Genomic DNA, 27781 nt, shown 5'->3' with positions numbered 1-27781 from the left:
AGAAGACAAGGGTAAGCAGTAGGACAGGGCAAAAAACAAGGGCCCTGCACAGGAGAGAAGTCGACGGATCCAGATGCAGGTCTTCACCAGCCATCTGACAACTGAGTAGGCTGCCCAGTCTCTCTGGGCCTCAACCTCTTCATATATACATACAGAAAGTTGAACTATCAAGATCTTTTCATTTTAAGGACAAGTGGCTATACTCTGAGGAGAAGGAATTAAAGGTGTTGATGGGGAAACAATGATTAACATAATGTAATTCTTCTTTCAAAGGGTCTGTGAATTGAAAAATATACAGAAAAACAAATAAATAAATAACATAATGTAATTCTATCCTGGGCCCAGAAATAGCCTGCTTAGCACAGCATTCACCTTATCAGCCTAGATATATTAGCGGGGGTGGGAAGACTGGTGGGTGGGAATCACAGCCACCTACAGTGAAATTAAACTCTGTTCCCAAGTGAGTTCTACTAAAGTGTGATTTATCCAGAGAGTGTTACAGAATTTACCAGCAGCATGAAACCATGTTACCAAAATTGTGTTATTGCACAAACTTAACTTTTTCCCAAATGTGATTTGCAGAGCTGAGAATCCTGTCTGTGGCCATCTGTCCTATCCTAGTCCCCAGAGGCGTGGCGGAGGAGTGTGAGAAGCCACCAGGTGCCATGTAAATTCAGCCACCCATGTCACATATCCATCAAGGAGACCAGCATTTGCTAGGGATAAGTATGCAGCTTGGCATGCAAATGAGGCTCCCAGATCCATCCGGCCCAAACATTCCCAGAGCCTTCCTCTGTGCCAGGCATAAGGCTAAGAGAACGCCACAGAATAGGGAAGATGTCATCACCAGTATGTGTTCCCCAAATGTTTCCTTCTTTGGGCTGGGACGGGGCTGTTGGCTGAAAAGGCAATACAAAGGACTATAGGCACTCTTAGCTGCTTGTATGGCAGGTACAAGTCCTTTAACCAGAATCAGTTTCTTCATGTGTCAAGCAGAGACAACACACATCCCACATGCCTCATGTGGCTGAGTGAAGAAATAAATGGATGTATGAACAATGAAGAGCATACAGAGCCTCCTAGGACAGATGCTACGGTTACCACCAACATTGTGACCCTCTTGTGCCAAAAAATTATAAACTGACAAGAATCACCCCTCATAAACTCAAAGCCAGGCTTCACAGGAGTTAGCAGAGCCTTGCCCTTTGGAGAGGAGTATCTTCTGCTGACTAGACAATTACATAAGTAACTGAAGTGTGACGGAATATGTACAGTGCTCCGGAGGGTGGAGCAGATGACCACTGCCTGGATGGAGTGGAGGAGAGGTCTGTGATGGATTTACAGAAGACGTGACCTCCAGGTTAATCTTTGACATAAGATGAAGATTTCAACATACGTATATTGGAGGTGGAGAAGGCAATCCCCAGTAGAAGACACAGTATGAGCAGAGGCCAGGACCCACTGAGGAAGATGTCTGGATGAACCATGTGCCGATCCCCAACATCTGGCTTCAGCCACAGGAGTGTTACCTTCCAGTATGCCACCAAAAGCCAGTGACTACTCATCCCAAATTAACACCCCTTTTCAACCCCCAACACAACCCCATACCACCCACACACACAAACATCAGGAAATCCTCCTGAAACTCTTGGGAGAAGAAAGTTGGGCTTACCTGGGTGGGGCCTGTCAGGCAGATGGCTGTCCTAGAGAAGCTGGGAGGAGTCTATATTGGGATGTACTGTGTGGCAGTTGTTTCCTAAGGCACCTTTTGCAGACTCCTGTTTCACTGAAAATAATTCTTCTGCTTCCTGCACATCCTAAAAAATTGCAAGCATTCCCGATGTTGCCTCTATTCTAAGTCTGTTGGATAAAGAGCAGCTGAAGAGCCCTGTCACTGGAAGTTCTTTGGGAGCTGAGAATTCTCTCTCCTTCTCACCTGACAGAAAGTAAGCAACCTGTGCTAGGGATCTAATCATGGCTGTTACCATTAGTCTTGTTAATCACAAAAAGCAGTTTACACACAGAGTATCTATGAATCCTTTCTGTTGGATAAGTGTTACTATGCCCATTTTACAGATGTGGGAACAGACTCAAGGATGTAAAAGCACTTGCACAAGACAGACATAGTAAGGCAGGGTCAGAATTCAAACTCAAAGTCTGCTGGCTACAAAGCCTTTCCACTGTGCCATACAGCCTTCAGGTTATGTTATTCAAAAGTCACAGAATTCCAAATATACTGTGTGACATAGCCAACTTCTCTTAACCTTTCTTTGATTTTCCTTTTCTTTCGTTTTTAAGAGACAGGGTCTTGCTCTGTTGCCCAGGCTGGAGTGTAGTGGCACTACCACAGCTTGCTGCAGCCTTAACCTTCTGGACTCAAGTAATCCTCCCGCCTCAGCCTTGTAAGTAGCTGGAACTACAGGCATGAGCCACGTCTAGCCTTAACCCTTCTTTGTAGCCCTGGATTCAAGATAAGGTTACAAAGGAAGACATCCAAGATTCCTCTCAACAATAAAATGTAATATTCTTACTATCTACTTGCTTGAAAGTATGCTGGGTGGTAGCCCATGAAACTATGTGGAGCTCATATATAAACCCTGAAAGGTAGGAAGTCATTACCATCACCCCTACTTCGAAGAGAAAAAATCTGAGGCACAGAGTTGGTAATGCAGTGACTTAACAGGTTCACAGGAAAAGAGCTCAGATCTCACACTTTTCTACACAAGGCACTGTTATTCCAAGCACTATAGCCTAAAAATTCTGAAGCCTGAAGACTTTTAGACCCTCTGGAAGAGTGGCTAGTCTCTGGAGTCAAATGAAATGCTTGTTGGGGGTAGAAACATTCAAAATAGGATTGGGAAATTGGGCTTTTCGCTGCACTGCTGGCCCCCAAAACCAGCACCACTCAGAGGAATAGCCATCTTCTTTTGATCATCCTGCATTCGGGCCTGTTGACTCCAAAACTCTCAGAAGCGTATTCCCAACTTTCTAGAAGTTAGACACCATGCCACAAAACAATACACGGAGTCCTCTGGATGCTCTGCTCCCCAACCCCATTATGTTAGGCAGTTAGAAAAGCCAGGTGTCAGAGCTCCTGGGGACCCCTTCCAGCTGTTGCCACCATCTTTTTTGTTTGTTTGTTTTTTGAGATGGAGTTTCACTCTTGTTGCCCAGGCTGGAGTGCAATGGCACAATCAATTCTCCTGCCTCAGCCTCCCAAGTAGCTGGGATTACAGGCATGGACCACCATGCCTGGCTAATGTTTTGCACTTTTAGTAGAGACGGGGTTTCTCCATGTTGGTCAGGCTGGTCTCAAATTCTGGACCTCAGGCAATCCGCCTGCCTCAGCCTCCCAAAGTGCTGGGATTACAGGCGTGAGCAACCGCACCCGGCCTGTTGCCACCATCTTTAAAGTCCTTTCCACTCCTGCCCTTCAACTCTCAGAGAAGACAGGCACTTTCCTGGATATCGTGCCACCATTCCAATTTCTCCCCATTTTTAATCTCTCCGAGCATACTCATGCACATGACTTGAACATTTCTTTGAGAAGAAACCAAAACCTCAATTTCTCAGTTTTTGATAGACAACTTTTCTAAACCATGAGTCTGTTAGTTATACTGAAATCAAACATTACATTTAGGCTTCCTAAAAATATCAATCGCCCCAGCACAATGCCTCCTTTTGCTCCCACTTGCCCATCCTCCAAACACACATACACTTCAGACTGTCATTTAGACACTGGAGTGTATAATTTAAATGCCTTTTAATAGCATCTACTAAAAGGACATTTGCACATGACTCCTCACTTTACTTCAGAGCTATGAAGTATGATCCACACTGAGGCTTTCACTGAATTTCAAGGCTAAATAGGAAGTTACACGGATGGCAAATACCAGCAATATAATTCAGACAGGAATTTATTTTATTTTATTTATTTTTTTTTTTTTTTGAGATGGAGTCTCGCTCTGTCGCCCAGGCTGGAGTGCAGTGGCCGGATCTCAGCTCACTGCAAGCTCCGCCTCCCGGGTTTACGCCATTCTCCTGCCTCAGCCTCCGGAGTAGCTGGGACCACAGACGCCCGCCACCTCGCCCGCCTAGCTTTTTGTATTTTTTAGTAGAGACGGGGTTTCACCGTGTTAGCCAGGATGGTCTCGATCTCCTGACCTCGTGATCCGCCCGTCTCGGCCTCCCAAAGTGCTGGGATTACAGGCTTGAGCCACCGCGCCCGGCCCAGACAGGAATGTAAAATGCATTCGACTTGTCCATAACACAACATCCTTTCCCATTGCAGCAAAAGTCCCTTTAGATCATCTTGCAACCCAGTGCCTGGTACGTATGAGTTAAACACTAAACATCAGTTTGACGACTGTTAATACATCTTATCCTTAACATACAAGTTAGAAATCTATTGTTGTAATTTTGGCCATAATCTAAATCTGTTTGACCCTAACACAAATGCCATTTGAATCAATAGCAGATAACAGGCAGCTGCTTGCATTCAAAGTATACATCCCTCTGTCATTTGAACTGTTTTGAAGTTGGTCTCCTTTGGAAGACAAATGGTTAGCAGCTGCAAGTTCAATTACAAAGCACTTGGTAGGAAGTCAGAGAAAGAACCAGAGGGAATCCAAGTGCTATTTCATACATTAAGAATGGAATTCCTTTCCAACAAACATCTTTCATTTCCTTCGGGGAAACTAATCCGGACATGCCCTTTGAACTTGGTAAAATGCAGGATTCTTTGGGAGAAAAAATCTAGTTTAAAGGCCAGGCAAAGCTGGAAGAGTAGGGGAGTCACTCCATTTCTCACATTTCCATTCTGTTCATTTTCTTAAGGGAAGAATGTGGGGCATGGGAAAATCTAACAGGCAACCAGTCCAAAAAACTGGATTAATTAGATGTCTGATGCTGAATGTTACTTCCTTTCTTTGTCCCTCATTTTCTCCTCTGTGGAATAAAAGGGGAAAAAATTAAATACAGGGGCAAAAACTGAATGACCTCTAGACCAGCACTAATAGAACCTTCTGCAATGATGAAAGCATTCTAACCTGTGCTGTCCAATATAGTAGCCACTGGCCACACATGGCCACTGAGCCCTTGAAATGTGGGTAGTGCAACTTAGGAACTGATTTTTCAACTTTTAATTAATTTAAATGTAGCAGTTTTGGGAAGTGAAGCTCCAGAAAGGCCTCTGGCATTTTACACAGTCTTGAGAGGGCCATGTGGAAAAAGCATGCATATCACAGTAGGACAGACCTGGGTCTAAACTTAGCTCCACCACCTACTAATTGTGCAACCTTATGAAATTACTTAACTTCCCTGAGCTTCATTTTCCTTATTTGTAAAATAGAATACTATGACCTTTTTGCAGAATTTTAGTGCGAATTCAAGATAATGAATGCAAAGAGACCAGGTGGGCCTTCATAAATGGTAGCTGTTTTTCCAGTTACAATGTCCTCTAGGGATACAAGTTCCATGTCTGCTGGCTTCATCCTAGGCTCCTTCCTGCAGTAGGATCAATTCTTATTGCCCCGCAGATTAACAGAGGTGGTCCTACAGACGCATCCTTGTCTGTCAAGAAAGCAACTTGTTCAGGAATTGTTCCCAGGTCCGCGGGTGGGAGCAAGCCTCCGGTAACCCAGTAACCCAAGTCCTCTGTGCCTCAGGAACCACTGATTTCCGCTCACCATTTCCGCTCACTGTGTCCCCTCCGGTTCTCACCCTCCTTCAGGAATTTATAAACTCTTTGCAGGGATTGCATATCAAGCTGATTCTTTGTTCAACGTAACCAAAACACCTGTTGGTAGTTTCTGGTACTTTCCTCACCACCTCTCCCCTTGACTTCCCCTAATAAATATGTTACACCTTCCTTTTTAATTGGAAATGCTTTAGTACTTTTTTTTTTTTTTTTTAATTATTCAGTGATTTAGAACACAAGAAATAGAAATGCAGCAAGCTACCTTTATGGCTAACCCGGCATTCATTTAGTACCAAAATAAAACAAGGCAAAAAAGACTGCTTTATAGAAGGAGTACTCCAGTAAATATTAAAGTGTTGCAATCTCTAAATTAATATAGTGTGTTAAGAGCTTAGCCAATGTTCCACTGTTTTTTGTTTGTTTGTTTTGTTCTTTTCTGAGACAGAGTCTCACTCTATTACCCAGGCTGGAGTGCAGCAGCATGATCTCCGCTCACTGCAACCACCACCTCCCGAGTTCAAGTGGTTCTCCTGCCTCAGCCCCCGAGTGGCTGGGACTACAGGCACACGCCACCATGCCTGACTATCTACTGCTCTTTCCTTTAGTGAATGGTACCTTTCCTTGGCTCCAATGACCAAGTTTTATCAGTGGACACAAATGAGTGCCTGATTAGCAGGATAAATTTTCTATTATTAATAATTATTGGAATGTTAAACAGCTCTCTTCTGCCTGTTTTCCCACCATCCTAAAGACTCCAAGAAAGAGGAGCTGAAATACAGGCTGGCATTTTGGTAGAATTTCTATCTGGATTTGAGTAAACCATTAAACAAAAGGTTTACAGTGAGCTTGGAATTCTTGCTAACTTCTGAGGCCTCCCCTCCCTGACATAAGGACATTCTTGAGGACTGTTTACTAAAGGGTGGTATGAAAATAGCAAAGGGGACAAATAATTCTGACTTTGAGTCGACTCTCAAATAGGGTGAGGGTCTGATCTAATCTGTAAAACCTGGATATACAAATTATAATTCAATAAAGAAAGAAACAGAATTAACCTGGATTCAGACAAACCTATAAAACAATGATTAACTAATTTATCTTCTCTCCACAACTCCCCAAATTTCTAAATTTAACCCGAATCTGGAACCCATGTGGATTATGCACTCAATTTCCACTTTGTCTGAAAAGTAAATGCATTTAAGAGCATTCGAGATTCTGAACCCTTCTGGTAACAGCTAAACTCAAAATAGGTCAATTCCAGAAAGGCATCCATTTCAAGGGGACTTTCGTCTGCGGTTATTTTGAAAACCACTGCTTTTAAAACTGACATTATGAAGCTTAAAAATAGGCCCTCCTACTAAGGATCAAGGACTAAAATACCCTTTCCTCCCTGTCCCAGCCCCAACCCCACAACTTGTCTTTATTCTCTTTTCCCTCAACCACCTAAGAGAGTGGTGATATACAGGGGTAACCTTTTCCAGAGTTTCAGATAATTACTTGAAAATAATATTTTTAAGGATATTGCGTAGTTACCAAAATTTAATGTTGGGTAAACTTGGAAAACTGTCAAACCAAGTAACTTTCCCAAAAGAAAACATGTACTGTATGTAATATGTACCATAAGTAAATAAGCGTAAAAGCTCAACCACCTCCTTCCACTTCAGCAGTGTGAACTCTGGCAAATTCACACCTCTCTAGGCCTCGTTTCCTTATCTCTCAAATGATAGGCCCAGGTCTAGAGAAGCTGTTAGGTCCCATCCAGCCCTAATAAGCTCTGCTTCTATAAATCTGGGCAGCTGCTTCCTTTTTTCACAGCTCCTTGGAAAGAAAAGTCCATGGCCCAGAAAGTCCTTGAGAAACCTCATTACACTTAATAGTGTTCCCTGAGACACAAGAACTGCTACTGAGAGCAATGCAAGATGAGACAGCTATAAAATATCTAACACATTGAAACGAAAAAGTTGTTTTGCGGATGACACCAGTAAATCTACAAATGCATGTATATTCAAACAAAAAACGTTACTAGATAGAGTAAGTGGATTTAACAAAGCTGCCAGATATAACCAGTTCATACAAAACAAACCATAGTCGAGATGGAAAATACAAACTTAAAAATGTTCAATTACAACAGTATCAAAATGTTACGTATTTGAAATATTAACTCAGGACACAAGAGAATTATAGAGAAGAAACTATAATATCCTAACATGAGAAAGGAACACATGAATAAGTGGAAAGATACCCCATGAAAATTGTTGAAGTTTTCCTTAACCCTATCAAATTAAAAAATATATACGACTCTCAAAACTACTTAAGAGTGGGTTAAAAAGTTTTAGTAGAGAAAAATATCAAAAAGACCAAGGTAAATCTGAAAATACAACAGATGGATAAATGCATCACGTTTAGTAAACTCCAGTAAGATACTAGAATTCACTATGGAGAAAAACTAACTTAGACATACACCTCATACCAAGCATATTCCACATGGGAAAAAGAGTTAACCACATAAGGGGAAGAAAAAGGCTATGAAGTCACATATTCCTGCTAGTCGTGGAGAGACGACAGATGTTAAACTGCTAACGAAAAGTATGCTATACATAATGCCCATTCAAAAAACACGCTTTTCAATATTTAAAAATGGTATTTTTCTTAATACATTACACACAATGGAACAATGTAGTAAGCACATCATTTATAAAACTTCAAAATACAAAGCATATAAAAACTACTCAGAAATACTTAAAAATGATCAGAAAGGAAGAAAAATTTGCATGTGACTTTTCAAAATGTTCAGCCTGGAACCACAAAACCACCTCAGCCTACCTCTCCAGCTTCATTTCCTTCGACCCGAACCGATGCACCTGTCACACTCAACTACTTGCTGGTTTCTCTACACATCCCAGGTTTTCCCACTTGTGTGAAGTTGCTCATCCCGCGCTCTCTTCCTGCCACGCCCCCCCCACATCCCGTGGAATCCTAGCCATCCTTCAAGACCCAGTTCAAATGTCATCTCCTCCATGAAGGCTCTCTTCATCTCCCCTCCTGGATGCGCACACTCCCTCCTCGGGCCAAGGTCCAACAGTGCTTGCTTTGTAGCTTTTCTGTGGCACTTTTCTTACTCTGTAGCCATTGTTTCCTCCTTCTTGTGTTCCGAAAATCTCCCCCTACACTCTCATATTAGATTTTAAGATCCTTGAAGGCTGAGATAATGTTATTCATCTTTGAGTCACCTACCTGCAGCTCCCAGAATAGTGATTTACGTTCAGTAAGTATTCAATAAATGAGTTTAAACTGAATTGATGCAATTCAAAAATATAACAATTAAAGGGAAGCAAATTGACCTTTAAAGGGGCCCTTATACTGCCTATTAAACTATGGAAAACCACTAAACTGGAAAAAAAAAAAAAAAAGAGTCATGAAGCTTGAGGAAACAGTTGAAATATGCATTGTAAATTGGTTCAATCTCTTTTTGAAACATATTCTGTTAATATGTAACAACAGCGGTAGCATGGTCCACTGCCTCTGATAGGGTGGATGAATTCATCTAAAAGCAAAACAAAATAAATGGACTCAAAAACATTTCCAAGCCTATCATTAGATAATAAAAATCTGGAGGCCACCTAATAATCAACAAAGTGTCATTTGCTTAGCCAGATCCTATCAGACTTTACTCTTCAGCCAATAAAAATGACAAGAATGAGGATTATGTCCACATGTAAAAATCGGGAAAAAATCAACTGATCTCAGCTATCCAAAAACGTATATAATGGAATAAACAAAGTTAAACTGGAGAATGTAATGTCTACAGGTTTTTTCTTTAGAAAGTATTCATACATTCAAAAATTTTAAAGCATTGTCCTTAAGCAGGCAACTATTCAAAGGGAGGGGTTCAAGGTCTTTCTACCTTGTCCATTTTTTCTTCAACCTCCAGGTAACCTCTTCTTAACCTGACTCCCTTCCTGACATCAGAGCAGGATGCCCCTGAGAGTTACACAGCGAAATCAGAGTCAGGATCAGCACTTTTAGCATTTGACCTTTCATGGGATTCAGAAAACACCTGCTATTTCAAAACAAAACACTATTCATCTTGGGAGGAGGAGAAGAAAACTTAGCAAACAGGTATGTAAGCCTCCAAAAGGCTCTCTTGGGCTTCTGAGCAACAAGGGCACAGGACATGAAGTAAAAACACAATCAAGTTGCAGTAAGAGACCAGGACGATTTTTCCAAATAGGCAGTTTCTGGAAGTGAACAACAGAAACAAAACTGGGACCCTAAGCTTTCTTCTCAGGTTTGCCTCATTTTGTCCCTAGTCTCTCTGTTCTCTGGATTTGTTTTCTCGATGTGTCAGAAAGATTCACCACTGCTTGATTCATACTTCAGGGGGATGTGGTGGAATATCCACATAGAGATATGCCAGCAAAAAGGTTCCAAAGAGGGAGTTAAGAAAAAAAGAGGCCGGGCGCGGTGGCTCAAGCCTGTAATCCCAGCACCCGGGCGCGGTGGCTCAAGCCTGTAATCCCAGCACTTTGGGAGGCCGAGACGGGCGGATCACGAGGTCAGGAGATCGAGTCCATCCTGGCTAACACGGTGAAACCCCGTCTCTACTAAAAAAAATACAAAAAACGAGCCGGGCGAGGTGGCGGGCCTGTAGTCCCTGCTACTCAGGAGGCTGAGGCAGGAGAATGGAGTAAACCCGGGAGGCGGAGCTTGCAGTGAGCTGAGATCCGGCCACTGCACTCCAGCCTGGGCAACAGAGCGAAACTCCATCTCAAAAAAAAAAAAAAAGAAAAAAGAAAAAAAGAAAAAGTGGTTGGGCACAGTGGCTTACACCTCTAAACCCAGCACTTTAGGAGGTTGAGGCAGGTGGATCGCTTAAGCCAAGGAGTTTGAGACCAGCCTGGACGACATAGTGAGAAACCCTCTAGGAAAAAAAAAAAAAAAAAAGGAAAAGAAAAGCTAGCAGAAAAGGTTTTTTTGCTAATTTGTTTAAATGTATTTTGGTGTTGTCAAATCTACGAATAATGATATATCAAATCAGCAATGCTGGACACCTAGGGGTTTAAACAAGTATGTTTCCTAGTAAGAAGAAAAAGATTCATAAAGCAGATTTAGTGAATAAAAAATTATACAAGCCGGGCGCGGTGGCTCAAGCCTGTAATCCCAGCACTTTGGGAGGCCGAGACGGGTGGATCACGAGGTCAGGAGATCGAGACCATCCTGGCTAATACGATGAAACCCCGTCTCTACTAAAAAATACAAAAAAAAAAAATTATACAGTAATATAGTAAAGTACTTATGCAAGAAGCCCAAACCTCAGCATCATGCTCAAACCTGCACATTTACCCCTGAATCGAAAATTAAATACAAAAAGAGCTGGGCAATAGCCAGGCATGGTGGCTCACGCCTGTAATCCCAGTACTTTGGGAGGCTGAGGCAGGCAGATCACAAGGTCAAGAGTTTGAGACCAGCCTGGCCAACATGGTGAAACCTGTCTCCACTAAAAATACAAAAATTAGCTGGGCATGGTGGCACATGCCTGTAGTCCTAGCTACTCAGGAGGCTGAGGCAGCAGGATTGCTTGAACCTGGGAGGTGGAGGTTACAGTGACATGAGATCGTGCCATTGCACTCCAGCCTGGGCAAGAGTGAAAAAAAATAACTGGGCATATTGGCATGTGCCTATAGTCCCAGCTACTGGGGAGCAGAGGCTCTGGGGAGGGATCGCTTGAGCCCAGAAGGTGAGGCTGCAGCAAGCCGTGATCACACCATTGACTGCAGCCCAGGCAACAGAGCAAGTGAGATCCTATCTCAAAAAAAAAAAAAAAAAAGGGGGGGGGGGGGGGGGAGAGATTGCATTTAATGTGATGTTTGTCACACAATGTAGACAAGCAGCACAAAAGGATCTAGAGATGGGAGAGTGAATATTAGTTGACAATAAAGTACCTAAGACTTGACATGAGTTTTGCTTTTGGGGTACTTTTTAAATTTATTATAAATTTTTTCAAACATACAGAAAAACTGAAAGAATAAAAGTGAAACTCAAACTAACTAATTTTAACAAAACAACTGGCCGGGCGCGGTGGCTCAAGCCTGTAATCCCAGCACTTTGGGAGGCCGAGACAGGTGGATCACGAGGTCAGGAGATCAAGACCATCCTAGCTAACACAGTGAAACCCCGTCTCTACTAAAAAATACAAAAAAAAACTAGCCGGGCGAGGTGGCAGGCGCCTGTAGTCCCAGCTACTTGGGAGGCTGAGGCAGGAGAATGGCGTGAACCCGGGAGGCGGAGCTTGCAGTGAGCTGAGATCCGGCCACTGCACTCCAGTCTGGGCGACAGAGCAAGACTCCGTCTCAAAAAAATAAAATAAAATAAAAATAAAAATAAAAAATAATCAAAACAACATTCCGTTCCATTTGCTTTATCCACTGTTTGTGTATGTTTGGGTTTTTTTCCTGAACCTCAGAGTAAGTTTTGTGCATTATGTATGAACATGAATTCTCCTACATAATATCTGTACCATCATTACGTTAAAAAAAATTAGCAATACAACCAGGCACAGTGGCTCACGCCTGTAATTCCAGCACTTTGGGAGACTGAGGCAAGCGTATTACCTGAGGTCAGGAGTTTGAGACCAGCCTGGCCAACATGGTGAAATCCTGCCTCTACTAAAAATGCAAAAATTAGCTGGGCATGGTGGTGTGCACCTATAATCATAGCTACTTGGGAGGCTGAGGCAGGAGAATGCAGGAGGCAGAAGTGGCAGTGAGCCAAGATAGCGACATTGCACTCCAGCCTGGATGACAAGAGTGAAACTCCATCTCAAAAAAAAAAAAAAAAGGGGGGGGGGGGGGGCCAGGCATGGTGACTCACACCTGTAATTCCAGTATTCTGGGCAGATTACAAGATTGAGGACATCCTTCTTAAATTTTGTACTAAAAATACAAAAATTAGCCAGGTGTGGTGGTACACACCTGTAGTCCAGCTACTTGGGAGGCTGAGGCAGGAGAACTGCTTGAACCTGGGAGGCAGAAGTTGCAGTGAGGCGAGATCGCGCCACTGCACTCCAGCCTGGCGATAGAGTGAGACTCATCTCCAAACAAAAAACAAAAGGATGGGTACCATTTATTTTATTCCAGGCACCACAGCAGACGGTGGAGAAGTATCAGACAATCACAGTCCCTGTTTTCACAGAAGCTAAAGCATAATGGCAAGTATAAAACAAAAATAAAATCATGCAAGAGGGCCAAGCCCGGCTCACGCCTGTAATCCCAGCACTTTGGGAGGCCAAGGCAGGTGGATCACCTGAGGTCAGGGGTTCAAGACCAGGCTGGGCAACATGGTGAGACTCTGTCTCTACTAAAAATACAAAAATTAGCTAGGCATGGCGGTGTGTGCCTGCAATCCCAGCTACTTGGGAGGCTGAGGCAGAAATGCTTGAGCCCAGGAGGCAGAGGTTGCAGTGAGCCAAGATCATGTGACTGCACACTCCAGTCTGGGTGACAGAGTAAGACTCCATCTCAAAAAAAAGAAAATCATGCAAGAAAGTGGAGGAGGGCATTCCAGACAAAAAAAAAAAAAAAAACCATGTCAGCAAGACCAGACAGAGGTAAGAAGGTTAAGAAGCAGTATGCTGGGGGCACAGTGAGGAGAGTAAAGAAAGTGGTAAGTGGACCACAGCAGGTGAACCGAAAAACAGAGGAAAATCAAGCTGGATAGGCAAGACAGGACCAACAGCTACAGGAGTCCCCACTCAAATGTAGTTTTGCTTTGACAATTCCAGTTATCCACAGTAAGTACAGTAACCACATTCATGTAACTTTTATTACAATATATTGTTATATTTTTTATTAGTTATTATTGTTAATCTCTTACTATGCCTAATTTACAAATTAAACTTTATCATAGGCACATACTGCACAGGAAAAAACATAGTATATGCAGGGTTTGGTACTATTGATATCTGTGGTTTCAGGCATTCACCAGGGGTCTTGGAATGTATGCCACTAAGATAACGGAGGACTACTGTACTCTAGTACAGTATCCTCTTCCTTTCTTTCAAAGGTGCATAAATAAGTGAAATTGGAATTCTATGAGTGTTTACATTCATACAAGAGTCCCATATATTTCCTTGCCATGGGTTAAATCATCTTTAAGAATTTCTTTGCTATTTCTGTATCTGCTGTAATAGCAGCAGAGATGTTCTTCCCAAAGACACAGGCTTAAGCAGGCCTTTTTCACATGAAGCTGTTCTGAAAGACAGCACCAGTATTAGTTACTGCATCAACTATCCAGTAGAAGCATCCAACTTCAAAACTACAAAATCAGTGTGAAACCACTTCAAAAGCTCCTAGTTATCAGGCCAGACACGGTGGCTCATGCCTGTAAACCCAGCACTTTTGGGAGGCCAAGGAGGGAGGATTGCATGATGCAAGGAGTTTAAGCCCAGCCTGGGCAATATAGCAAAACCCTATCTCTAAATTTTAAAATTAGCCAGGCATGGTGGTACGTGCCTGTAGTCCCAGCTACTCAGGAAGCTGAGGCAGGAGGATTCCCCGAGCCCAGGAATTTAAGGTTATAGTGAGCATCAATGCACTCCAGCCTGGGTGTCTAAGTAAGACCCTGCCTCTTAAAAAAGAAAAAAAAGGCCGGGCGCGGTGGCTCAAGCCTGTAATCCCAGCACTTTGGGAGGCCGAGACGGGCGGATCACAAGGTCAGGAGATCGAGACCATCCTGGCTAACCCGGTGAAACCCCGTCTCTACTAAAAAACACACACAAAAAAAACTAGCCGGGCGTGATGGCGGGCGCCTGTGGTCCCAGCTACCCGGGAGGCTGAGGCAGGAGAATGGCATAAACCCGGGAGGCGGAGCTTGCAGTGAGCTGAGATCCGGTCACTGCACTTCAGCCTGGGTGACAGAGCGAGACTCCGTCTCAAAAAAAAAAGAAAAGAAAAAGAAAAAAAAAGTTCCTAGTTATCATGGTGCACATCTCAGAAAGAGTCATAAGAGACCAAAAAAAAAAAAGCACATCAACCTGTCTCAACCTTTCATCCTCCAGGGCCTTCACACTCTAACAGATGCGTGTTCCTTACAAACCTGGCAGAACTGCTGATGCTATGAACTACACCCTGAATGCAATAAGTAAGTCTGAGTGTTTCAGGGTTACATAGAAACAGTTCAAAATCCAAAATCATGAACACTATTAAGGCCAAGCAGTGAACCCTCCTAAGGTTATTTGGCACCTTATAGTCTTCAAAGAAATTTTATACATCTTCAAAGTATTCCTCTGGGGTAGGATCTAGTCAGCCATTTAATCAACAGATATCTACCGAGCATTTTCCATGTGACAGAATCTGTCCTACACACTGAGCAATGAGCAAGGCAAAGCCCCAATCATCAAGAAGCTTACACTTGGAGTGGCAGAAGAAGATAAATACTTATACACGACGCACTCTCAGTTACTAGTCTGCTACAAAGAAAAATAAGGCAAAATCAAGCAGCAGAAAATGACAGGGAGTTCTGTATCAGAGTGATCAAAGACGGTCTCTGTCAACAGACATTTCAACAGAGGGGTGAAGAAAGTGAGGAAACAAGTCATACAGTATTTGAGAGATAAGCTTTCCAGGCAGCAGGAATGGCAAATGCAAAGATTCTAAGATAAGAATGTGCCCAACCTATAACCCAAGAGCACAGAGGACAGTGTGGCAAGAGTGCATGAGTGAAGAGGACACTAGAAGAAAACTAAGGACCTGATCAGGTAGGGCCTCATAGGCCACCATGGTAAAGATATTGTCACAATTATCACCTCCACTTTACAGTTAAGGAAACCAAGAGTCAGAAAGTCTAAAGGACTTGCCCAAGGTCAAAGAAAAAGTGAGATCTCGAGAGGTACCCTGCCTCACTACTGCAACTGGATTAACGGTATTGTTTTAAAGAGATGAATGCCCGGGCGCAGTGGCTTACGCCTGTAATCCCAGCACTTTGGGAGGCCAAGGAGGGCAGATCACAAGGTCAGGAGTTGGAGACCAGACTGACCAACATGGTGAAACCCTGTCTCTACTAAAAACACAAAAATTAGCCGGATGTGGTGGCAGGCACCCATAATCCCACCTACTTGGGAGGCTAAGGCAGGAGAATTGCTTGAACCTTGTGGGCAGGGGTTGCAGTAAGCCAAGACTATGATGCTGCACTCCAGCCTGGGCAACACAGTGAGATTCCGTTTCAAAAAAAAAAAAGAGAGATTAATAATACGTCTTCTCCTGGAAGGAGAGGCAATGTACCCTAAGACCCAGCAATTCCACTTCTGAGTACATTCCACAGGAAACTCACAACATCCAAAGGAGACAAGGATGTGCAAGGATGGTGATGGTCATGGTCTTGGTCATGGTCATGGTCATGGTCATGGTCATGACTGTTTGAGGCAGTAAGGAGTTGGAAAACAAGAAAGATGTCTAATTCTAGAGAACTAAATAAGTAAAATGTGGCAGATGCACATGACTGCTCTACGACCAAGAGAAATAATGAACTAGACACATATTGTATAGCATCATGAATAGAGCACAAAACAAAACTGGAAGAAAAAAAAGAAACTAAGGCTGAGCACGGTGGCTCACACCTGTAATCCCAACACTTTGGGAGGCCGAGGCAGGCAGATTACCTGAGGTCAGGAGTTCGAGACCAGCCTGACCAACATAGTGAAACCTGTCTCTACTAAAAATACAAAATTAGCCAGGTGTGGTGGTACATGCCTGTAATCCCAGCTACTCAGGAGGCTGAGACAGGAGAATTGCTTGAACATGGGAGGCAGAGGTTGCAGTGAGCCGAGATGGTGCCACTGCACTCCAGCCTGGGCAATAAGAGCAAAACTCCATCACAGGAAAAAAAAAAAAAAAAAAACAAAGAAGAAACTGATATAAAATTTAGGGATGGTCACTGCTTCTGTTCAAATACTCCTGGTTCACCAGCACAGTGGCTCATACCTATAATTCCAGCACTTTGGGAGGATGAGGTGGGCAGATCGCTTGAGCCCAAGAGTTCAAGACCAGCCTGAGCAACATGGTGAAACCCCATTTCCACAAAAAAAATCAAAACTAAGCAGGGCGTGGTGGCAGGAGCATCATGAATAGAGCACAAAACAACTCTATGTTGCACCATTGCAACAGTGTAATGGAGTGCACCATTACACTCCAGCCTGGGCAGTGGGAGTAAAACTCTTTCTCAAAAAAAAAAAAAAAAAAAAAAAAAGAACACAAATACTCCTGGTTCTCCCCCTTTCAAGGTCACTGCCCTCCTTGAAGGTCAACATGGCCACATGATTTGCTCTGGCCAAAGAAATGGCAGCAAAAATGACAAAGCTCACTTCTGGGCAAAACTTTAAGAGCCTGAATGTGGCTCTTCACAAGATTCCCTCCTCCTATAGGTATATTTCAGAGGCGATGCCTCAATCAGTCTGGATCCCTAAAGGACTCCTATCTACAGAGCCTCCCACTGACCGGAAAGTGTGTTAAATTACTGAGATTTTGTGGTTGTTACCTCAACATAACCTACTCTATCCTGTCTATGAAATGCAGATTTCTGGCACAATAGCATTTTAGAATCCTAAGCAGAAGCATACGAAATCATCCTTCTACTTCCCAAGGGTATACACATAATCAAACTAACAGGTGGAATTATAAAACCATATAAACACCTTAGAATGGCTGAGTGGGTGACTAAAACAAAAGGAAATGGAGAGAAAAGGAATGAGCATAAAGGGGAAAAGAAAAGGAAAAGACGTAAAAAGTTTGATTAAATCCATTGTGCAAATATTAGAAATTTCATTCACTCCTTGATTCAACAAACATCTATGGACCTATTATGTGCCAGGAACTATTTTGGGTGTACTTACAGAGCGGTGAGTCAAAAAAAAAGGCAGTGCTGTGCTTCAAGTTTATAGTGTACAGGAGAGACAAATATTAAGAACACTCCAGTAAAAAATTGCAATGATTAAGTCTTATTAAAAGCTCAGGTGAGTGCCAGGCACAGCAGTAGCCACCTGTAGTCCCAGCTACTCAACAGGCTGAGGTGGGAGAATCACTGGAGTCCAGGAGTTCAAGAACCAGTCTGGGCAACATAGTGAGACCCCCGTATCAAAAAAAAAAAAAAAAAAAAGCTCAGGTGACATGACAAAGAGGGACCACATTCCTCTGAGATGTTTCTAAACATTTAGGCAAATAGGTGAAGACTGCTTCCTGCCTACCTAGGGAAGGAGGGGTGATTCATTCCAGGCAAAGGGAACAGCATGTACAGAGGCCTGCAGTGAGTATGGACCATCCCACAGAGGAAGTGAAAGAGGACTGAGTGGTGGAAGAAAAGAGTGGCAGGAAATGTGGTTAAAGAGATTGGTGGGAGGGGGCAGTGGGGACAACAGGCAGACCACTTAGTCTCATAGTGCAATATAAGGAGTTTGGATTTTGTATAACTACAATAGAACCAGAAAAACATTTTAAACAGAGGAATAATACTATCTTATTCTAACACTTAAGACCCTGGTAATATGTTGACATGCTTTTGCAAAATATGCAAAAGAAAGCTATTTTTGCATGATTTTTCTTTGAGGACCCCTACAACCTCAGGTCCCGTATTACCCAACTCCATCTCTGAATTGGGTAAGGGCTATGTTAGAGGTAAGCAAAAGGTGCCAAGGGAAAAGCAACCTTGCCAATTTGGTACCAAGAGTTCTTTACTGTCAAAATGGATTTTCTTCTTTTTTAGTTCACGTTGTCTGATAACGTTCAAAATTGTGCCCTGGTCTAATCACAGAAATCATGAAAGCAACAGAATTCTTTCTGCTGGTAGCCCAACATAGGGGACATTTTGCTTGAGAAACACTGTCAGAAGTGAAAGATGAAGATGTGTAAAGCTTTCCCTCTCATTCGTGATACGAAATATAGGGAAACAGTCCCTGTTTATCTTGGACAGTCTACACAAAGATGCCTCCTATTGTAACATAGTAATGAGTCATAGACGTAGATGCAGATGGTACAAAAAACTAAACTAGGGAGATGTGATTGTCCAGAAGCAAAGGTACCTTAACACACAATCCACCACCATGAATGAAAATCACCTTCCAGTTTCCTTCAGTCCAACACTTAGGCAGTAATAAAGGCACCAGCAGCCAACAGCTTTGGAAGGTTTACTATGTACTACCTCATTTAATCTTCACAACTATGCTAAGTAGGTTCTATTAGCCCCATTTTTGCAGATGAAAAAACTAAACCTAAGCCTTAGACTAAAAGACTTGAACCAGGTCACAAAACCACAACAGAGGCCAGGCTGTAATCCCAGCACTTTGGGAGGCTGAGGTGGGAGGATCACCAGGTTAGGAGTTTGAGACCAGCCTGAGCAACATGGTAAAATCCTGTCTCTATTAAAATACAAAAATTAGCAGGGTGGGGTGGCGGGTGCCTGCAGTCCCAGCTACTCAGGAGGCTGAGACAGGAGAATCGCTTGAACCCAGGAGGTGGAGGTTGCGGTGAGCCAAGATCGCACACCACTGCACTCTGGCCTGGGTAACAGAGAGACTCTGTCTCAAAAAAAAAACCCACAACAGAGCTAGGCTTCAAACTTAGCCTGACTCCAGAGCACCTACCTTTTAACCACTGTTTAGACCCTCCCAGTCCCATCCAAATTTTTCTGCCACCAAATCTGGGGTAGTTTCTTCTCATCCTGCTTTTACTGTTTTAATGAAATCCCTCCTCCTTGAGAGAATACAGTTGTGGTGTCACAATTACAACAGAACAACAGGTACTTCTACTCACTATCCACTTCTAATCAAATAGGAAAGGATAATCAGGCCACAACATTCAGCCAGAATCCACTGTGGTCAAAACTTGCCCTAACAACACTCAGGACTTTCTATTTTAAGAGGGTGAAACACTGTACACTAAAACTAAACAAATGGGCCAGGCGCGGTGGCTCACGCCTGTAATCCAGCACTTTCGGAGGCCGAGGCAGGCGAATCACCTGAGGCTGGGAGTTTGCCACCAGCCTGAATGACCTGGAGAAACCCAGTCTCTACTAAAAATACTAAAAATACAAAATGAGCCAGGCGTGGTGGCTACTCAGGAGGCTGAGGCAGGATAATCGCTTGATCCTGGGAGGCGAAGGTTGCAGTGAGCTGAGATCGCACCACTGCACTCCAGCCTGGGCAACACTGCACTCCAGCCTGGGCAACAAGAGTGAAACTCCGACTCAAAAAAAAAAGAACAAATGTTTGCAATGCAATAATGCAATCCAACTACCTATACAAGTCAGTATCATGCAAAATAGACCCCACAGGATTGACAGGGGACTAAAGAAGAGAGTCGGCTGGGAGCAGGACTGAAGAACACAGTTGAACACACACCATGGGTCCACCATCGACCTTGTGATCATTACAGGGATGGAACAAGTCATCAAGCCAACAGGTTCCCAGGTTACTAAAATCTAGAGAAAGCTGGCTAGGCAGAGTGGCTCATGCCTGTAATCCCAGCACTTTGGGAGGATCGCTAGAGCCCAGGAGTTCAAGACCAGCCTAAGCAATACAGCAAGACCCCATCTGTATAAAATTTTAAAAAATAAAATTTTCTAAAAATCTAGAGAAAGGAAGGGAGGTTACAGAAGTCACCAAAGAGCAGAAGGTCCAAGCCTACCCTGATTTCATCAGTTAGCTTCCTAAAGTCTGCAGTGTGCAGGTAAAAAAAGATTAAAAGATTAAGAACCTAATCTTTACTGAAGGTTGGGCAAACAACAACCAAAAAAAGGCAAATAATAATAATAACCTAATCTTTTCTGGCTATTTCTCTAGCTAGCCAAGCAGTTTTCCCTCACATAGTCTTGTCCCTTACCTAGAACCCAAGAGAGTTGTGGGAACTCAGAAACCCCCAGGAAACAGCCTCAAGATTATTTAATGAAATAAAGTGCTCGTTTGTGAGCAACGTTGGAAGCTGCAGAGATGAAGCACCTAGCATGTGGTTTCTAGGTCATGGTGTTCATGCCTCAGGTCAGGAGTTTAGGGGCTCCTGGTCAAGTACGGAAAGCTAGGAAATCATTAGTGAGAAAATGGTTTGTTCAATGAATGAATGAATGAATGAAGAGTCGGATGAAGAAGAGAGCCGCTTTCTTGAGCAATTTCCCAGGAAAGCCAAGGACCGGGAACCTCCAAAGTCAGCAAGGAAAAGCCACGAAGTCCACACAGACTTCCAGCACGCCCCCGCCAAAGTCAGTAAGGAAAAGCCACGAAGTCCACACGGACTTCCAGCACGCCCCCGCTGGCCAGGCAGTTGACCTGCAACAAGGCACTCAGACCCCACAGGTGTCAGGCATGAAGGTGAGGATGATGCTCCACACTTAAAAACCTGAGCCGGTCTCAAAAGCACAGAAGCGATCTTAATTCTTTCCAAAACAGTAGCCTCCTCTCCCCATTACAGGCCAGACTCCCAGAGGATCACATTTAGAACAGAGCTGGGGGGAGGTAGGGGAGACGTGCTAGCTTTTATTTTCTTGGGAGAAGACTGCACAGTGGCCAGGAACCACTAAAACGGTCGGGAAAAGGGGTGCAGAGGGGAATCGAGACCCGCGGGATCCGCTAACTGGTCTGAGTCTGAAGCACAATCAGTGCTTAGTCACCGATACCTCGGCGGCCGGGAGTTCCTCGCCCCCTGCCAGTCCCAGACGTACGTGACAAACCAGAGCGGAGCCTGGCGCGCGCTCCTGCTCCCCAGCCCGGGCCTCCCCAGCCGGGCCCCGAGGTTCACCGCCCGCCCCATACTTACTCCGCAGAGCTGGTCCCGTTAACCGCGGAGCCGTCGGGGGCCGGATTCAGCTGGATGGGCGTCGGCTTCTTCTTGGGCATTTTGGACCCGGGTAAGGCGCTTCCAACTCCGGGGGGAGGGCAGCACCTCTCGCTTCCTCCCGCTTCGCTGCCCCGCGCCCGCTGCGCAGGACCAGGTCCGGGCCGCTAACCCCGGAGCTGCCTTCAGAGGGTGAGCCCCGCGCGGTCCCGTCAGCGCCGAGGGGCCGGTAGCGGTCTCAGTAGACCCCCGCCCCACCCGCCCGGGACTCGGCTCCGCGCGCAGAGAGCCAAAGGGCTGCCCTGCAAGAGCGGAGCGGGCTGAACGTGCGGTTCGGCAGCCCAGGTTTCCCTCCCTCTCTCCCAACCAACCAGTCCCTCCGGCTCGGGCGGCCCAGCCGCGCGTGCACCACAGTCCAGCGCCAGATACTGCCGGAGAAAGTGCCGCCGCCGCCGTGCTCCTAGGCGCTCGGCGAAGCGGCCCTGGGAGGGACTGGAGGCCGGGGGAGGGGCGGGGAAGGGGAAGCCTCGCCCCCAACCCGGGATGCGGCGCTTTCCACACTCCCACTCGGCTCCGCCCCTATTGCCTCGCAGACAACCAATGGGGGCAAGCCTCGGCGGCAGATGACGCGGAAATACGTCACGGGAGCGCGGCGCGCTGCCCTGGGGGCGGGGTCCGTTGCGGGCTCCACGGCGCCCTCTATCGCCCCGAGGCTCGCAGGTGGACCCAGCAGGGAAGAGGTCTATGTCGCTGCGTGGTGAGCTCCTCCAGGCCAGGTGCTGCGCGGCCTCCACCTCTGCGGTAACCGGCCTGCCCCCGACCCCTGTCCCCAAGCCGAGTCGTGTTGACCGAAATGAAATAACAAAATAAATAAGGAAAAGGAACCCTTCCTGTGTTCAGAGGAGAGGCAGCGTGGGGGATAGGAAACTTGTCGAGAGACTCCTTTGAGCCCAACAAACTGTCGCATATATATTTTGTTTGTTTGTTTGTTTAATGGTAATACTACTGAGAAGGGTGCAAGGAAGTGGATACTCAGTGCTGATGAGATTGTATATTGTTGCAACAGTTTTTGAGAGCAGATTGATGATTTTTTTTTTTCTTTTTCAGACTTGGCAACTTTTTTTTTTTTTTTCTTGAGACGGAGTATCCCTCAGTCGCCTAGGCTGGCATGTAGTGGCGTGATCTCGGCTCACTACAACCTCCGTCTCTCAGGTTCAAGCGATTCTCCTGCCTCAGCCTCCAGAGTAGCTGGGATTACAGGCACCTGCCGTCATGCCCTGCTGTTTTTTGTATTTTTGTAGAGACGGGTTTTCACCATATTGGCATATTTTTTAAAGCCTTAAAAACACTGTTTCGGGCCAGGAGCAGTGGCTTACGCCTGTAATCTCATTTTTGGGAGGCCCAGGCAAGAGGATCACTTGAGCCCAGGAGTTCGAGACCAGCCTGGGCAACATAGTGAGACTCTCATCTCTATTAGCTGGGCATGGTTGTGTGCAGCTGTAGTCCAAGCTACTGAGGAGGCTGAGGCTGGAGGATCACTTGAGCCCAGGAGTTTGAGGCTGCAGTGAGCTATGATCACACCACTGCACACCAGCTGGGGCTACAGGGCAAGACTCCCTTTGAAAAACTTTCATCCAGGTCGGGTGCAGTGGCTCGCACCTGTAATGCCAGAACTTTGAGAGGCCGAGGCGGGTGGATCCACGAGGTCAGGAGTTCAAGACCAGCCTGACCAAAATGGTGAAACCCCATCTCTGCTAAAAATACAAAAAATTAGCTGGGTGTGGTGGTGGGTGCCTGTAATCCCAACTACTTGGGAGGCTGAGGCAGACAATTGCTTGAACCAGGGAGGCGGAGGTTGCAGTGATCCAAGATCGCACCACTGCACTCCAGTCTGGGTGACAGAGTGAGGCTCTGTCTCAAAAAAAACACAAAACGGAAAAAAAAAAACCTTTAATCCAAAAATTCCTGTTCTGTGAATTACTAAAGAAATAAGATGTGAATAAAGAACTTAATAAAATAAGAGGCACAATACCCATTCCGAAGTGCACATTCAGTGTTCCTCTTCCCCTTTTCCATCCTAAAATATTCAGTGCCAAAGACATTAGGTGTACAGAACAAAGGAACATCTACACCTGGTTGTCCACAGCCAGGTGTCAGTGACCTACCAGGTAAGGAAGCTGAGGAACCTGAGAAGGTAAAGAGGGCTTGAACACCTGGGAGGCAGCCCTACACAAAGTCTTAGCCCTAGAGCCCAAGACCAGAGAACAAGGCATCCAAGTGGGAAAGGCCTAGAAGCTTAGATGGGAGGTTAGTTGCATTCAGGATGATTAAGTCACCAAATGTATTAAGCATGACAGAGCCAGTTTTCTCACTGTGGTAGAATGAAGTTAGAAGTATGGGAAGGGAGAATACCCTATGCTATTGTATTGGAATTGGAGGTATCAGTGTGAACTCATAGTTGGTTTTGTTTTGTTTTTTGGGTTTTTGGTTTTTTTTTTTTTTGAGTGAAGTTTCGCTTTTTTCGCCCAGGCTGGAGTGCAATGGCGTGACCTCGGCTCATTGCAACCTCTGCCTCCTGAGTTCAAGTGATTCTCCTACCTCAGCCTCCCAAGTAGCTGGGATTACAGGCATGCACCACCACGCCTGGCTAATTTTGTATTTTTAGTAGAGACGGGGTTTCACCATGTTGGCCAGGCTGGTTTCAAAACTCCTGACCTCTGGTGATCCGCCCACCTCGGCCTCCCAAAGTGCTGGGTTTATAGGCATGAGCCACTGCGCCCGGCATGAACTCATAGTTTTTTTAAAAATAAATTATACTGGGGTGGATGATGCAGTGGTCGCTACCACCTATAATCCCAGCACTTTGTGAGGCGGAAGCTGGAAGATCACTTGAGGTCAGGAGTTCTAGACCAGCCTGGCCAACATGGTGAAACTCTGTCTCTCCTAAATTACAAAAATCAGCCGGGAATGGTGGTGGGCACCTGTAATCCCAGCTACTCAGAAGGCTAAGGCAGGATAATTGCCTGAACCGGGGAGGCGGAGGTTGCAGTGAGCTGAGATCATACCACTGCACTCTAGCCTGGGCAACAGAGCGAGCGAGACTCTGTCTCAGAAATAAATAAAATAAATAAAAATAAATTTCATTGTGTATATTTGAGGTTTATAACATGATGTTATGGGATATATATAGATAGTAAAATGGTTACTATAGTGAAATGAATTAACATTCTGTACTGACACATAAAGGCTTGTGTAAAGTATGACAAGAGCAGCTAAAATCTACTTATTTAACAAAAAACTCAGATACAATACAATGTTATGAACTATGGTCTTCATGTTGTACATTAGATCTCTAGACTTCTTCATCCTACATATCTGCTGGTTTGTATTCTTTGACCTACATCTCCCCATTTCTTTTTCCCATAGTTTTTAATATAGAGGCATAGATGTAAATGTATGCATGTGTGTATAGAAGCGATTGTATCCTTGCTCATGTTAAACATGCATAATTTTTAGTATCAGAGTAAAATAATAAACATTAAAAAGTTAATTGAAGGCCGGGCATGGTGGTGGCTCACACCTGTAATCCCAGCACTTTGGGAGACTGAGGTGGGAGGATCACCTGAGGTCAGGAGTTCGAGACCAGCCTGGCCAACATGGTGAAACCCTGTCTTTACTAAAAATACAAAAAATATCTGAGCGTGGTGGTGGGTGCCTGTAGTCTTAGCTACTTGGGAGACTGAAGCTGGAGAATCACAAGAACCCAGGAGGTGGAGGTTGCAGTGAGCCAAGATCACTCTACTGCACTCCAGCCTGTGCAACACAGTGAGACTCTGTCTCAAAAAAAAAAAAAAAAAAAAATTGAAACTTTTCAAAACAATGTATTATCAAGGCACTCTATCTGAATTCTGGTATAATTTTATATTTACTAGTTCAAATAGAAACGAATAGGACTTTGAGCAATTAATTGGAATTTTCAAGGCCTTACTTCCACTCTGTGAAAAATGGAGCATTCTTTTTTTTTTTTTTTTTTTTTTTTTGAGACAGAGTCCCGCTCTGTTGCCCGGGCTGGAGTGCAGTGGCCGGATCTCAGCTCACTGCAAGCTCCACCTCCCGGGTTTACGCCATTCTCCTGCCTCAGCCTCCAGAGTAGCTGGGACTACAGGCGCCCACCACCTCACCCGGCTAGTTTTTTGTATTTTTTTAGTAGAGACGGGGTTTCACCATGTTAGCCAGGATGGTCTCGATCTCCTGACCTCGTGATCCACCCGTCTCGGCCTCCCAAAGTGCTGGGATTACAGGCTTGAGCCACCACGCCCGGCCATGGAGCATTCTTTTTAATATTGAAATATTATGATTCTATGCATGCTGGGTTGGTCTCCATTGAGTAAACCCTAAGCCCTTATCATGGTCCAAGAAGCCCAGATAAACACTTACCCCTGGTTAAAGTTTGCAGAATAGTTCAAGGTAGGAGAATTTGTTTTCCTCATTTCCTTTTCAGACCGGCAGTGATCCATCGGTTCTGTCAGCTTTTCCTGAGGGCCTAACTTAAGTGCTGACCATACAGACAAGAATATGACTGAACTATATGTATATGAATCAGTGACCACCATGTATAATAATAACTGTAACATACATATTTGGTCGAACCATATCAGGTTGCTCTATTTGTAGGTCAAAAATATTCAAATATTGGCAAATACTGGTTCATCCCATTTGTACACAGTGTAGTTAGATCACAAATGTGAAGATCCAAGAAATATAGGCCAGGTGTGGAGGCTAACTCCTGTAATCCCAGCACTTTGGGAGGCTGAGGCAGGTGGATGACTTGAGTCCAGGAGTTCAGTACTAGCCTGGGCAATGTGACGAAACCCCATCTCTACAAAAAATACAAAAATTAGCCAGGCATGGTGGCACGTGCCTGCAGTCCCAGCTACTCTGGAGGCTGAGATGGGAAGATCGCTTGAACTGGTCAAGGCTGCAGTGAGCCATGATCTTGTACCCCAACCTGGAAAACACAGAAAAAGAAATACAAGGACAACCAGTGATGAAAACATACCATGAATTGAGGAGTACATTTAACTCAGACCTCTATATCTTAGGTTCAAAAATCAAACAAAACAAAAAAACCTGAACTTGAGAGAGAAAGACCTGAGATTAATTCCAGTTCTGCCCTTGGCTGATTACTTACCCTCTCTGAGCATCAGTTAATTTACCTATAAAATGAAAATTATACTATCTACTACTGCACTAAATAGTTATGAGCATTAAATGAAATTGTGAAAGAATAGTTCCTAACACACAGGAGCTAAATAAATGGTGATGGTGATAGGTTTTCATCATGTAAACATAATCTGCTGGAAGAAGAATAATTTTGTTTTGTATTGTTTTGTTTTTGAGAGGGAGTTTTGCTCGTTGCCCAGCTGGAGTACAGTGGTGCAATCTCAGCTCACTGCAACCTCTACCTCCCAGGTTCAAGCGATTCTCCTGCCTCAGCCTCCTGAGTAGCTGGGATTACAGGTGCCTGCCACCACACTCAGTTAATTTTTGTATTTTTAGTAGAGACAGAGTTTCGCCATGTTGGGCAGGCTGGTCTCGAACTCCTGACCTCAGGTGATCCCTCGCCTCGGCCTCCCAAAGTGCTGGGATTACAGGTGTAAGCCACAACACCCGGCCGAAGGAGAGTAATTTATAGAGGCTTTCCGGGAGACAATTTCCTCTTCAGAAATATTCACACACTTTGATTCAATAATTCTACTTCCATGACTCTCTTGTAAAGAAATTATGAAAGCTATACAGAAGAATGATCAACATAGTATTATTTAAATAGGTAAAATCTGAAATTACCTAAATATTCAACAGAAGGGAAATGAATACATCATTTATGACACACCCATATGATGAAATACTGGACAAGAAAAGACTTTCATTTCTAGAAATTTCAAACAGTAGGAATTAATATTTTTTAACAGTACTTCTAGAAAAACCTAGGATGTCTATTCCTTTTTTTTACTTTTTCCAGATGGAGTCTTGCTCTGTCGCGCAGGCTGGAGTGCAATGGTGCAATTGGGGCTCACTGCAACCTATGCCTCTCAGGTTCAAGAGATTTACCTGCTTCAGCCTCCTGAGTAGCTGGGATTACAGGCACACACCACCAGGCCCAGCTAATTTTTGTATTTTTAGTACAGACGGGGTTTCACCATGTTGGTCAGGCTAGTCTCGAACTCCTGACCTCAGGTGATCCACCCACCTCGACCTCCCAAAGTGCTCAGATTAC

General features: G+C 44.5%; 1 protein-coding gene across 1 annotated transcript in view; it reads right to left on the bottom strand.

Moving 5' to 3' along the window:
• The window catches only part of MAP2K1 (mitogen-activated protein kinase kinase 1), a 104228-nt gene extending 82140 nt beyond the window's left edge, over positions 1 to 22088 (bottom strand). Inside the window, exon 1 of the mRNA XM_023220785.1 lies at positions 21487 to 22088. Within this exon, the coding sequence (XP_023076553.1) occupies positions 21487 to 21566 (80 nt within the window). The 5' untranslated portion in view covers positions 21567 to 22088. The remainder of the gene's footprint in view (positions 1 to 21486) is intronic.
• Positions 22089 to 27781: the final 5693 nt, after the last annotated feature.

This window comes from Piliocolobus tephrosceles, chromosome 6 (assembly GCF_002776525.5).
Source record: "Piliocolobus tephrosceles isolate RC106 chromosome 6, ASM277652v3, whole genome shotgun sequence".
Classification (NCBI taxonomy): domain Eukaryota; kingdom Metazoa; phylum Chordata; class Mammalia; order Primates; family Cercopithecidae; genus Piliocolobus; species Piliocolobus tephrosceles.
The sequence above is the reverse complement of the archived record's forward strand: the minus strand, read 5'-3'. Positions and strand labels throughout refer to the sequence as shown.